A 12,106-nucleotide genomic window follows, 5' to 3' on the forward strand; every position below is an offset into this window, starting at 1 on the left:
GATTACTACAGACGACAGACTCTAAGGCCGCTATTTGGTCATGAATTGCCATCGCAAACATCAGGACCACAAAATCATGATCTGAGGACACCAATTGGTATTAGGAGGCAGCCCCCACAGTCTGTTAACCATATATAATGATGTAGTCACTATTTACAGCAGCATCTAAGGGGTTAAACAGATTTGGATGGTGCAAACACTTATCGTGGCTGATACAGCAAGTTGTCAGCTATAGTGTCCAGCCGACAGATGCGGGATTGTCACCTGTATGGGGAGGCTATTCTCTCATATCTCAGGTCAGTTAAAAGGCGTATTGGCTGTTATTAAAGGGAACCTGTCACCTGAATTTGGCGGGACTGGTTTTGGGTCATATGGGCGGAGTTTTTGGGTGTTTGATTCACCCTTTCCTTACCCGCTGGCTGCAATATTGGATTGAAGTTCATTCTCTGTCCTCCATAGTACACGCCTGCGCAAAGCAATCTTGCCTTGTGCAGCCGTGTACTATGGAGGACAGAGAATGAACTTCAATCCAATATTGCAGCCAGCATGCAGCCAGCGGGTAAGGAAAGGGTGAATCAAACACCCGAAAACTCCGCCCATATGACCCAAAACCAGTCCCGCCAAATTCAGGTGACAGAGTCCCTTTAAGGGGTTAACTAGTTAAAGGCTGCTGTCAAACTGACAGCGGCATTTAACAAGGAAATGCACACATTGGTGTCCCCCGCCACATGATCGGGGTTCATCGGCATAACAACCAGAGGTCTCCTTGAGACCTCTATGGTTGTTGATGCCGGATTGCTATGAGCGCCAACCTGTGGGCGGCGCTCACAGCAATGCTGAATTTCTGCGATCTGAACATCGCCTCTATGTAGCAGAGGCGGTTAAGTTGTGGCAGCTTCTAGCCTCCCATGGAGACTATTGAAGAATGCCAAAATTTAAAAAAAAAAAAAAAAAAAAAAAAAGAAAAAGTTTAAAAATATGAAAAAAAAAAAAAAATTAAAAAAGTTTAAATCACCCCCTTTCGCCCCATTCAAAATAAAAATCAAACCTACACATATTTGGTATCGCCGCGTTCAGAATTGCCCGATCAATAATAAAGATAAAAAAAAAAAAAAAAAAAGTCAAAACGCCAGAATTACGCTTTTTGATAGCTGCGACATTGCATTAAAATGCAATAACGGGCGGTCTAAAGATCGTATCTGCACCAAAATGGTATCATTAAAAATGTCAGCTCGGCACGCAAAAAATAAGCCCTCACCCGACGACATGGTAAAACCAATGGTATAGTTCAAAAGTACAACTCGTTCCACAAAAAATAAGCCCTCACATGGCCAAATTAACGGAAAAATAAAAAAGTTATGGTTTTCGGAAGAAGGGGAGTGAAAAACAAAAAAAAGCTGGGATCACGAAGGGGTTAAAAAGACGATTACTATTACAAAGGAATATTAGATATTACTCCGGATTACCCCATGAAAGCTACAAATACAAATAGAAACTTGGTGGTAAGTAGCGGCATACCGGATCCACGGCCAGCCCAAATGAGCGCGTCCTCTTTGATGGAACAGGAGGTCCTTCTGTTTGCTGTCTTGAGGAGCGCTAGAAAGACAAAATCTATTAGTAAAAAGCAGCAAAAAAAAAAAAAAAAAAGTTAATATATATTAGTCAACTTACTCGCTTTTCTCTTTTCTTCAGTCTCACATTTCTAACAATAGAAGAATCCCAATCCTAATGAAAAGATTCAACATGTAAAAAATATATTCTACACAAGTCATCCAAATACGAGCAGCAGTCATACAGACTACATGCAGGGCCCGGGCCGCCAACTATGACTTCTCTATACAGGGATCGGCTTCGGAGAGCTGCTGTGACTAGTGCAATAAATCAAAGAACAACGTAAATAGCTTAACATAAAATGTTTTCTCTAAACTCAATACAAAATGCTGCTGTTAATGACCACTGCAGTATCAGAAATATTTAAGCCCTTCATGACAATGGTATTTAGTACTTCTTTCTTGCACACGATCAGTAAACGCAATAGACACACACACACACACACACATACATACATACATACCCGACCCTCTTTTATTAATTTAATACCATTAAAATATAAAGATCCAAAAGGGGTCCATAACATCCAGATGCTGTGATGAGCGGTAACATCAGTAATGTGAGCACTCAGCGTGGCAGTCTGAACACGCCTGCTGCTGTGACGAGTGCGGTCAGTAAGGTTATCGCAGTTCACAGCTGATGAACCTTACTGATATCACCGCTCATAGTGTATGAACTTAAGGCCGGTTCTGTGTGTTTATTTCTTTTGACTACGGTGTTTGTAATGTGGGCGTCTTAGGCTGGGTTCACATTGCGTTAGTGGGTGTCCGCTGACGGAATCCATTACATGGCGCAATTAACGCTATGTAACGGATCCGTTAGCGCACCCATTGAGCGCAATGTATCGAACGCATCGCTAACGTATGCCATTTTTGGCATGCGCTAGCGATGTCCCGTTATTTTCTGACGGACCGCGAACGCTGCTTGCAGCGTTCGAGGTCCGTTTCTCGCTAGCGCAGATCGAGCATCTGTGCTAGAGGGATCATTAAATGCAATCCTTTTTGAACATTGCGTTAGCGTAACGGAATGCGCTAATGCAATGTGAACCTAGCCTTATAGGCGCCTCTCCATTACCAAGTCTCTGGGTTTGATGTCAGCGGACATTACATAGCTGACATCAACCTTAAAACCATTACCCGATTGCCTTTTGGCACCATCAAGAAATTAGATGTGCCATTTCTGGGGCGGCTGAGGACGGACGTTATTAGTCTGGATGGGGGTCCAATATCCACGGACCCTTCCCAGCCTATTAATATCAGCCAGCAGCTGTCTGCTTTATCTCACCTGGTAATTAAAAAAATTAAAAAGAGGAGCATGCCAATTTTTTTCAATTAATTTTATATCTATTAGCTAAATAAATGTTCCATAAACTACACATGCACTGCACTAATTATATATCTGATCTTTCTATTCCGATTGAATTTACTGTACTTGGCTGATGAAATGTCGGGAATCCTATGAGATGTGTGCATTTAAAAAATAAATAAAAAAACACGGACAGCACACGCGTGGTCAGTGTGCCGTGCGATTTTTTTCTCAACCATTTTGAGAAAAAAAAAAAAAGGATGCAGATGAACAGCAACTCAATGTACATTAGTCAGAGCAATCCGATTTGCACATAGAAGAACATGAGCCATAAATGTCCTGTTTTAGATGAAGGACCAAGGGAGGTAGGGCTGTGTCACTACAAGGGCACATGTTAAAGTTTGGTACATTATGGGGCAAATAGGAGTGGTGAGGGGGAAGGGACACAGTGACAGACACTGGTTCTGGTGCTGCATTCATGTAATGATGGTAGTTCTCATGCTGCACGCATTTGCTGACAGTGGTTTTGATCTTGTACACACGTAGCAATTCACAATGTGTCTCATGGCCATGTTCAAACTTAAGAAATGACAAGACTTAGATTGGAGATTGAGAAAAGTTTGGCGAGTTTCTGCTAAAAAAAAAAAACAAACAAAAATAAAACACCTCAGTTTAAGTTAGTGAGTTCACACTGATTAAGGAAAAAAAAAAAAAAAAAAATCAGTGTGAATACATGCTAACTTAAACTGAGGTTTTTTGTTTTTTTTTATATATTTAGCAGAAACTATATAAATCCTTCTGAAATACCTAATAGGTTTCTGGTGATGTATTAATGCAACGTGACCCTTGAACCAAAAAAATGTTCTACCCCCCTGTAATTGAACAATGAGCCAAAGCATATCTCAAAGTCCACCAAGCTTTCAGTAGTCCGGAAAGACTGTAGATGAAAGCCATAGAGGAAAAAAAAAAAAAAAAAAAAATAATAAATAATAATAATAAATATATATATATATATATATATATATATATATATATATATATATATATATATATATATATATATATATATACACACACACACACACACGTATATACACACATATATACACATACATGCATGCATGCATACATACAGTGCAGACCAAAAGTTCGGACACCTTCTCATTTAAAGATTTTTCTGTATTTTCATGACTATGAAAATTGTACATTCACACTGAAGGCATCAAAACTATGAATTAACACATGTGGAATTATACAGGTCCTTCTCAAAAAATTAGCATATAGTGTTAAATTTCATTATTTACCATAATGTAATGATTACAATTAAACTTTCATATATTATAGATTCATTATCCACCAACTGAAATTTGTCAGGTCTTTTATTGTTTCAATACTGATGATTTTGGCATACAACTCCTGATAAGCCAAAAAACCTGTCTCAATAAATTAGCATATTTCACCCATCCAATCAAATAAAAGTGTTTTTTAATAACAAACAAAAAAACCAACAAATAATAATGTTCAGTTATGCACTCAATACTTGGTCGGGAATCCTTTGGCAGAAATGACTGCTTCAATGCGGCGTGGCATGGAGGCAATCAGCCTGTGACACTGCTGAGATGTTATGGAGGCCCAGGATGCTTCAATAGCGGCCTTAAGCTCATCCAGAGTGTTGGGTCTTGCGTCTCTCAACTTTCTCTTCACAATATCCCACAGATTCTCTATGGGGTTCAGGTCAGGAGAGTTGGCAGGCCAATTGAGCACAGTAATACCATGGTCAGTAAACCATTTACCAGTGGTTTTGGCACTGTGAGCAGGTGCCAGGTCGTGCTGAAAAATGAAATCTTCATCTCCATAAAGCATTTCAGCCGATGGAAGCATGAAGTGCTCCAAAATCTCCTGATAGCTAGCTGCATTGACCCTGCCCTTGATGAAACACAGTGGACCAACACCAGCAGCTGACATGGCACCCCACACCATCACTGACTGTGGGTACTTGACACTGGACTTCAGGCATTTTGGCATTTCCTTCTCCCCAGTCTTCCTCCAGACTCTGGCACCTTGATTTCCGAATGACATGCAAAATTTGCTTTCATCACAAAAAAGGACTTGGGACCACTTAGCAACAGTCCAGTGCTGCTTCTCTGTAGCCCAGGTCAGGCGCCTCTGCCGCTGTTTATGGTTCAAAAGTGGCTTTACCTGGGGAATGCGGCACCTGTAGCCCATTTCCTGCACACGCCTGTGCACGGTGGCTCTGGATGTTTCCACACCAGACTCAGTCCACTGCTTCCTCAGGTTCCCCAAGGTCTGGAATCGGTCCTTCTCCACAATCTTCCTCAGGATCCGGTCTCCTCTTCTCGTTGTACAGCGTTTTCTGCCACATTGTTTCCTTCCAACAGACTTACCATTGAGGTGCCTTGATACAGCACTCTGGGAACAGCCTATTTGTTGAGAAATTTCTTTCTGGGTCTTATCCTCTTGCTTGAGGGTGTCAATGATGGCCTTCTTGACATCTGTCAGGTCGCTAGTCTTACCCATGATGGGGGTTTTGAGTAATGAACCAGGCAGGGAGTTTATAAAAGCCTCAGGTATCTTTTGCATGTGTTTAGAGTTAATTAGTTGATTCAGAAGATTAGGGTAATAGGTCGTTTAGAGAACCTTTTCTTGATATGCTAATTTATTGAGACAGGTTTTTTGGGTTATCAGGAGTTGTATGCCAAAATCATCAGTCCCTGTGTGGCCTATATTAAAAAAAAAAAAAAAAAATTAATTAACTGGTTCATGCAGCTTTACATGAACACCCAAGCCTTACACTATGGCTGGTCCGAATAACTATAGCAATTGTTACCATCCACCTCTCGTGTCTCCCCTTTTCCTCATAGTTTGTAAGCTTACGAGCAGGGCCCTCACTCCTCTTGATATCTGTTTTGAACTGTATTTCTGTTATGCTGTAATGTCTATTGTATGTACAAGTCCCCTCTATAATTTGTAAAGCGCTGCGGAATATGTTGGCGCTATATAAATAAAAATTATTATTATTATTATAGTATTAAAACAATAAAAGACCTGACAAATTTCAGTTGGTGGATAATGAATCTATAATATATGAAAGTTTAATTGTAATCATTACATTATGGTAAATAATGAAATTTAACACTATATGCTAATTTTTTGAGAAGGACCTGTATACTTAACAAAAAAAGTGTGAAACAACTGAAATTATGTCTTATATTCTAGGTTCTTCTAAGTAGCCACCTTTTTGCTTTGATGACTGCTTTGCACACTCTTGGCATTCTCTTGAGCTTCAAGAGGTAGTCATTGGGAATGGCTTTCACTTCACAGGTGTGCCCTGTCAGGTTTAATAAATGGGATTTCTTGCCTTATAAATGGTGTTGGCACCATCAGTTGTGTTGAGCAGAAGTCTGGTGGATACACAGCTGATAGTCCTACTGAATAGACTGCTAGAATTTGTATTATGGCAAGAAAAAAGCAGCTAAGTAAAGAAAAACGAGTGGCCATCATTACTTTAAGAAATGAAGGTCAATCAGTCCAAAAAATTGGGAAAACTTTGAAAGTGTCCCCAAGTGCAGTTGCAAAAACCATCAAGCGCTACAAAGAAACTGGCTCACATGAGGACTGCCCCAGAAAAGGAAGACCAAGAGTCACCTCTGCTTCTGAGGATAAGTTTATCCAAGCCACCAGCCTCAGAAATCGCAGGTTAACAGCAGCTCAGATCAGAGACCAGGTCAATGCCACAGAGTTCTAGCAGCAGACACATCTCTACAACAACTGTTAAGAGGAGACTTTGTGCAGCAGGCCTTCATGGTAAAATAGCTGCTAGGAAACCACTGCTAAGGACAGGCAACAAGCAGAAGAGACTTGTTTGGGCTAAAGAACTGTGCTTTGGTCTGATCTGATGAGTCCAAATTTGAGATCTTTGGTTCCAACCACCGTGTCTTTGTGTGACACAGAAAATGTGAACGGATGGACTCTACATGCCTTGTTCCCACCGTGAAGCATGGAGGAGGAGGTATGATAGTTTGGGGGTGCTTTGCTGGTGACACTGTTGGGGATTTATTCAAAATTGAAAGCATACATAACCAGCATGGCTACTACAACATCTTGCAGCGGCATGCTATTCCATCCGGTTTGCATTTAGTTGGACCATCATTTATTTTTCAACAGGACAATTACCCCAAACACACCTCCAGGCTGTGTAAGGGCTATTTGACCAAGAAGGAGAGTGATGGGGTGCTACGCCAGATGACCTGGCCTCCACAGTCCCCAGACCTGAACCCAATCGAGATGGTTTGGGGTGAGCTGGACCGCAGAGTGAAGATAAAAGGGCCAACAAGTGCCAAGCATTTCTGGGAACTCCTTCAAGATTGTTGGAAAACCATTCCCGGTGACTACCTCTGGAAGCTCATCAAGAGAATGCCAAGAGTGTGCAAAGCAGTCATCAAAGCAAAAAGGTGGAAGAGCCTAGAATATAAGACATATTTTCAGTTGTTTCACACTTTTTTGTTAAGTATATAATTCCACATGTGTTAATTCATAATTTTGATGCCTTCAGTGTGAACGTACAATTTTCATAGTAAGGAAAATACAGAAAAATCTTTAAATGAGAAGGTGTGTCCAAACGTTTGGTCTGTACTGTGTGTAATATATCTCTCTTTTGTGGGATCTAAAGATGGCGGTTGCTTCACACACATCAAAAATATTTGTGAACTGCAGGCCAATGGAAATGAGTAATAGGCTAATAAGCTCTAAAGTTCCTTCAATTGCCATCAAGGGGGCTGAATAATTCTGTGACCATTAAAAGGTAGCATTTTGTGAGGAATCGGGAGAAACAAATTTAATTTGTTATGTGTTAAGTTAAATTGTTCTTGTTTCATTAGTTTATTGCAAACAGAAACATTGTAAATTTTGCTAAACCTAATTTGCAGCGAAGTGTAAATAATTTTCATTGCATCGATATAATTCCCTAAACCGTCATTAACAGTATCAGTTTCTGTTCAATTACCAGCGAGTCCTCAGTTTTGTCAAAGCTGATGTCTGAGAGGATGGATCCAGATTCATCTATTGTAGATAATCTAAGGGGGAAAAAAAAAACATCAAAATTACATGAATCAGGGACAATGATGACGAGCGGAAAGAGATGAAAGTTAGGAGAACTGCTCAGCAGATTGCACCAGATTTTGCACCAATGCAGAGAATCTACCTCAGTAATCAATTACACACCTAATTAGTACAAGCTACCGTATATACTCGAGTATAAGCCGAGATTTTCAGCCCAAAATTTTGGGTGAAAGTGCCCCTCTCAGCTTATACTTGAGTCACGGTGGGCGGCAGGGTCGGCGGGTGAGGGGGAGAGGGCGCTGAGGCATACTCACCTAGTCCCGGCGCTCCCTTCTGCCTGTCACACGGTCTTCGGTGCTGCAGTTCTTCTCCTCTTCAGCGGTCACGTGGGACCGCTCATTAGAGAAATGAATACGCGGCTCCACCTCCCATAGTGGTGGAGCCGCATATTCATTTCTCTAATCAGCGGTAACGGTGACCGCTGATAGAGAAAGAGGCTGCGGCACCGAAGACCGTGTGACAGGCAGAGGGAGTGGGACACCAGGAGCAGGTAAGTATATCATATTCACCTGTCCCCGTTCCACACGCCGGGCGCCGCTCCATCTTCCTGGCGTCGCTCCGCTGACTGTGCAGGTCAGAGGGCGCGATGACGCATATAGTGTGCGCGGCGCCCTCTGCCTGATCAGTCAGTGCGGAGAGACGCCGGGACAGGACGCTGGGAGCTGCAAGCAAGAGAGGCGAGTATGGCGTTTTTTTTTTTTTTATTGCAGCAGCAGCAATGGCACAGCTTTCTATGGCACAGCTATGGGGCAATACTGAACGGCGCAAAGCACTATATGGCAGCTATGGGGCAATACTGAACGGCGCAGAGCACTATATGGCAGCTATGGGGCAATATTGAACGGCGCAGAGAACTATATGGCAGCTATGGGGCAATACTGAACGGCGCAGAGCACTATATGGCACAGCTATGGGGCAATACTGAACGGCGCAAAGCACTATATGGCAGCTATGGTGCAATATTGAACGGCGCAGAGCACTATATGGCAGCTATGGGGCAATACTGAACGGCGCAGAGCACTATATGGCACAGCTATTGGGCAATAATGAACGGCGCAGAGCACTATATGGCACAGCTATGGGGCAAGAATGAACGGTGCAGAGCACTATATGGCACAGCTATGGGGCAAGAATGAACGGTGCAGAGCACTATATGGCACAGCTATGGGGCAATAATGAACGGTGCAGAGCACTATATGGCAGCTATGGGGCAATAATGAACGGTGCGGAGCACTATATGACACATCCATGGGGCAATAATGAATGGCGCAGAGCACTATATGGCACAGCTTTATATGGCACATCTATGGGGCAATAATGAACGGTGCAGAGCACTATATGGCACAGCTTTATATGGCACATCTATGGGGCAATAATGAACGGTGCAGAGCACTATATGGCACAGCTTTATATGGCACGTCTATGGGGCAATAATGAACGGTGCAGAGCACTATATGGCACAGCTTTATATGGCACATCTATTGGGCAATAATGAACGGTGCAGAGCACTATATGGCACAGCTTTATATGGCACATCTATGGGGCAATAATGAACGGTGCAGAGCACTATATGGCACAGCTTTATATGGCACATCTATGGGGCAATAATGAACGGTGCAGAGCACTATATGGCACAGCTTTATATGGCACATCTATTGGGCAATAATGAACGGTGCAGAGCACTATATGACACAGCTTTATATGGAGCATCTATGGTGCAATAATGAACAGTATGGAGCATTATATGTGGCACAGCTTTATATGGAGCATCTTATGGGGCAATAATGAACGGTATGGAGCATCTATTTTTATTTTTGAAATTCACCGGTAGCTGCTGCATTTTCCACCCTAGGCTTATACTCGAGTCAATAAGTTTTCCCAGTTTTTTGTGGCAAAATTAGGGGGGGGAGGGTCGGCTTATACTCGGGTCGGCTTATACTCGAGTATATACGGTATATGTCCCCGCATGCAGAAACTACACACATCCGTGTAAAGTTGTAGATTAACAGTGAAGAGAGAAGACACTTTTTCTACCTTCTAGTTCCATTGCCATCTGTAGACAATTGTGTTCTGTTATTCAGAAACGCCAGTGCACTTCTCTGCTGTTCACTGAGCTGAATACTGCCTGATGGGTCACACATCAGCAGCTCTCTTATCAACTGAATCTGACGCTCCTACCGCAAGAAGAAAAAAAAAAGGATCTGTCATATTAAAGCCCAGGTGGGGAAGTAAAACTGAAAAGTTATGTAGTCCTCACTAGTTTCTCGCATTCAGCTTCGGCCTTCTGCCGCCTCTTAATCTCCACGTCCACCTGATTGCGAGCATGTTTCAGCTTTACTTCAAGTGCGCTGCGCTCAGTCTCTGTCTTCATCAGCAGCTCTCGGCTTTTTGCCAGCTCTTGTTCATTTTTTTGCCATTTTCTTCGGAAATCTTCAAAATTCCTAGCCAGCAGAATGAATTCTAAAAGGCATAAAATAGAGTGGAAAGTCAGATGTAGTGGTATGAAACTAGTCTTAGTCTGTCTGGAGGCAAACATTACGCTGTTAAATAACTAGGACCCCCACAAATACTAGTACCCTGGGGCACACCAGAGTGCTTTCTAAACAGCACGACTGTGATAAAACACAAAACGTGAGCTTGGTTTAAGCTGGGATACATGCAGCACAAACATGTTCACATTGGCCATAAAGCATAGAAAACCTACAAAGAACAAAATGAGCAAAAACCCTGCTGTACCCAAGTAAGTAAAAGTGCATCTAAATAACAGGGTTCTTAGTAATATGGTTTGTGACCAAAAATAGCAGAAAAGCCATGCCACCGTCGACAAGGTGACCCTGATCGGGACAGTCCTACACTGTCTAATATTACAAAGCTTACCATATGTCACGGTTCACACATTGAGGCCAACTGACACATGGTAAGGTTTTTAACATTAGACAGCGTAGGACCATTCCGATCAGGGTCACCTTGTCGTGGTAGGATGGCTTTTCTGCTATTTTTGATCAAAAAACAGTATTACTAAGAACCCTGTGTTATTTAGATGCACTTTTGCTTTTCACTTATTTAGTTACAGCAGTGTTTCTGCTCATTTTGTTCTTTGTAGGTTTTTTATGGCTGTGATAAATAAGTTTGGATTGGTGGGTCACATCCTACTGAGCGCTCCAAGACTGGCCACTGATGGGGGAACATAGATTTGGTGCACAACATGTAGCTTTTCTGGCAATGAAAGCCAAGGCTGACTAATTTTGCTTAGGAAATCTCCAGTTATGCCAAGATTGATTCAATTAAATAGGATTTGTTATGTATAACAGCGGCCATCCTGAAAATTAAAACGGAGAAGTAGAACATATTCAAAAAAAAAAACATTTCTCCCAACTAATGAGAACTCTGCTGGTAAAGCAAAGTGTCTTCTTTTCAAGACAATCAATTCTGCTGCAGGAAGGAGATTCGGACTTCACAGCACTGGCCTTTCCAATTACATTCAGGTTCATATTGAAGCTGTGCGGTGCGTGCCAGCCCCACTGTAAATGTATATATTGATTTAAAAGTAAAATACCAATTTGATAGAACATGCCCCTGGAGCATATTTAGCATTCTCAATGAACACTTCCAAGAAGACGTTCTTTGACAGTCGTCAGAAAGCTTCACATACCGTATAAGAAGCACTTTTTTTTTATAGCACTAGTTCTATAAGGTGCGCAAGTACTTACGTGGCTCTATGCCCTCGTTCAGACCGTCCACCTGGCGAATTAACTGCTCAAAATGATGGCGCAAGGTCAGCATCGAAGTCGCCATTGCCCTGCAGTGGAAAACATTGCGATGATTAGCAGGATTTCTAGCCAATAGACAGAAAGAAGGCCCACATTTCTATACAGAAAATTAACTATAGTCTAAGAAGGGCGACATTCCGGTTACATTTACATTGGCGTAGTCCGATATTTATTGTTGACTGGTAGGCAGGGCTGTGGAGGCGGTAAGCCAAACCTCCGACTCCACCAAAATGGGCTCTGCTGATAGGTGCCTGGGTCCGTCACCGGTCACTCACCCCAAG

General features: G+C 42.2%; 1 protein-coding gene across 2 annotated transcripts in view; it reads right to left on the minus strand.

The window, feature by feature from the left end:
* Positions 1–12,106, minus strand: part of RACGAP1 (Rac GTPase activating protein 1) — a 62,227-nt gene that overhangs the window by 23,410 nt on the left and 26,711 nt on the right. For both annotated transcript variants that reach the window (XM_069758821.1, XM_069758822.1), the window contains exons 2-7: positions 11,766–11,854; positions 10,313–10,515; positions 10,090–10,229; positions 7,940–8,009; positions 1,672–1,725; positions 1,519–1,596 (exon numbers count right to left, since the gene is read on the minus strand). In XM_069758821.1, coding sequence (XP_069614922.1) covers positions 1,519–1,596; positions 1,672–1,725; positions 7,940–8,009; positions 10,090–10,229; positions 10,313–10,515; positions 11,766–11,850 — 630 coding nt within the window. In that variant the 5' untranslated portion in view covers positions 11,851–11,854. The remainder of the gene's footprint in view (positions 1–1,518; positions 1,597–1,671; positions 1,726–7,939; positions 8,010–10,089; positions 10,230–10,312; positions 10,516–11,765; positions 11,855–12,106) is intronic.

The sequence above is a fragment of the Ranitomeya imitator genome, chromosome 3 (assembly GCF_032444005.1).
Source record: "Ranitomeya imitator isolate aRanImi1 chromosome 3, aRanImi1.pri, whole genome shotgun sequence".
NCBI classification, from domain to species: Eukaryota; Metazoa; Chordata; class Amphibia; order Anura; family Dendrobatidae; genus Ranitomeya; species Ranitomeya imitator.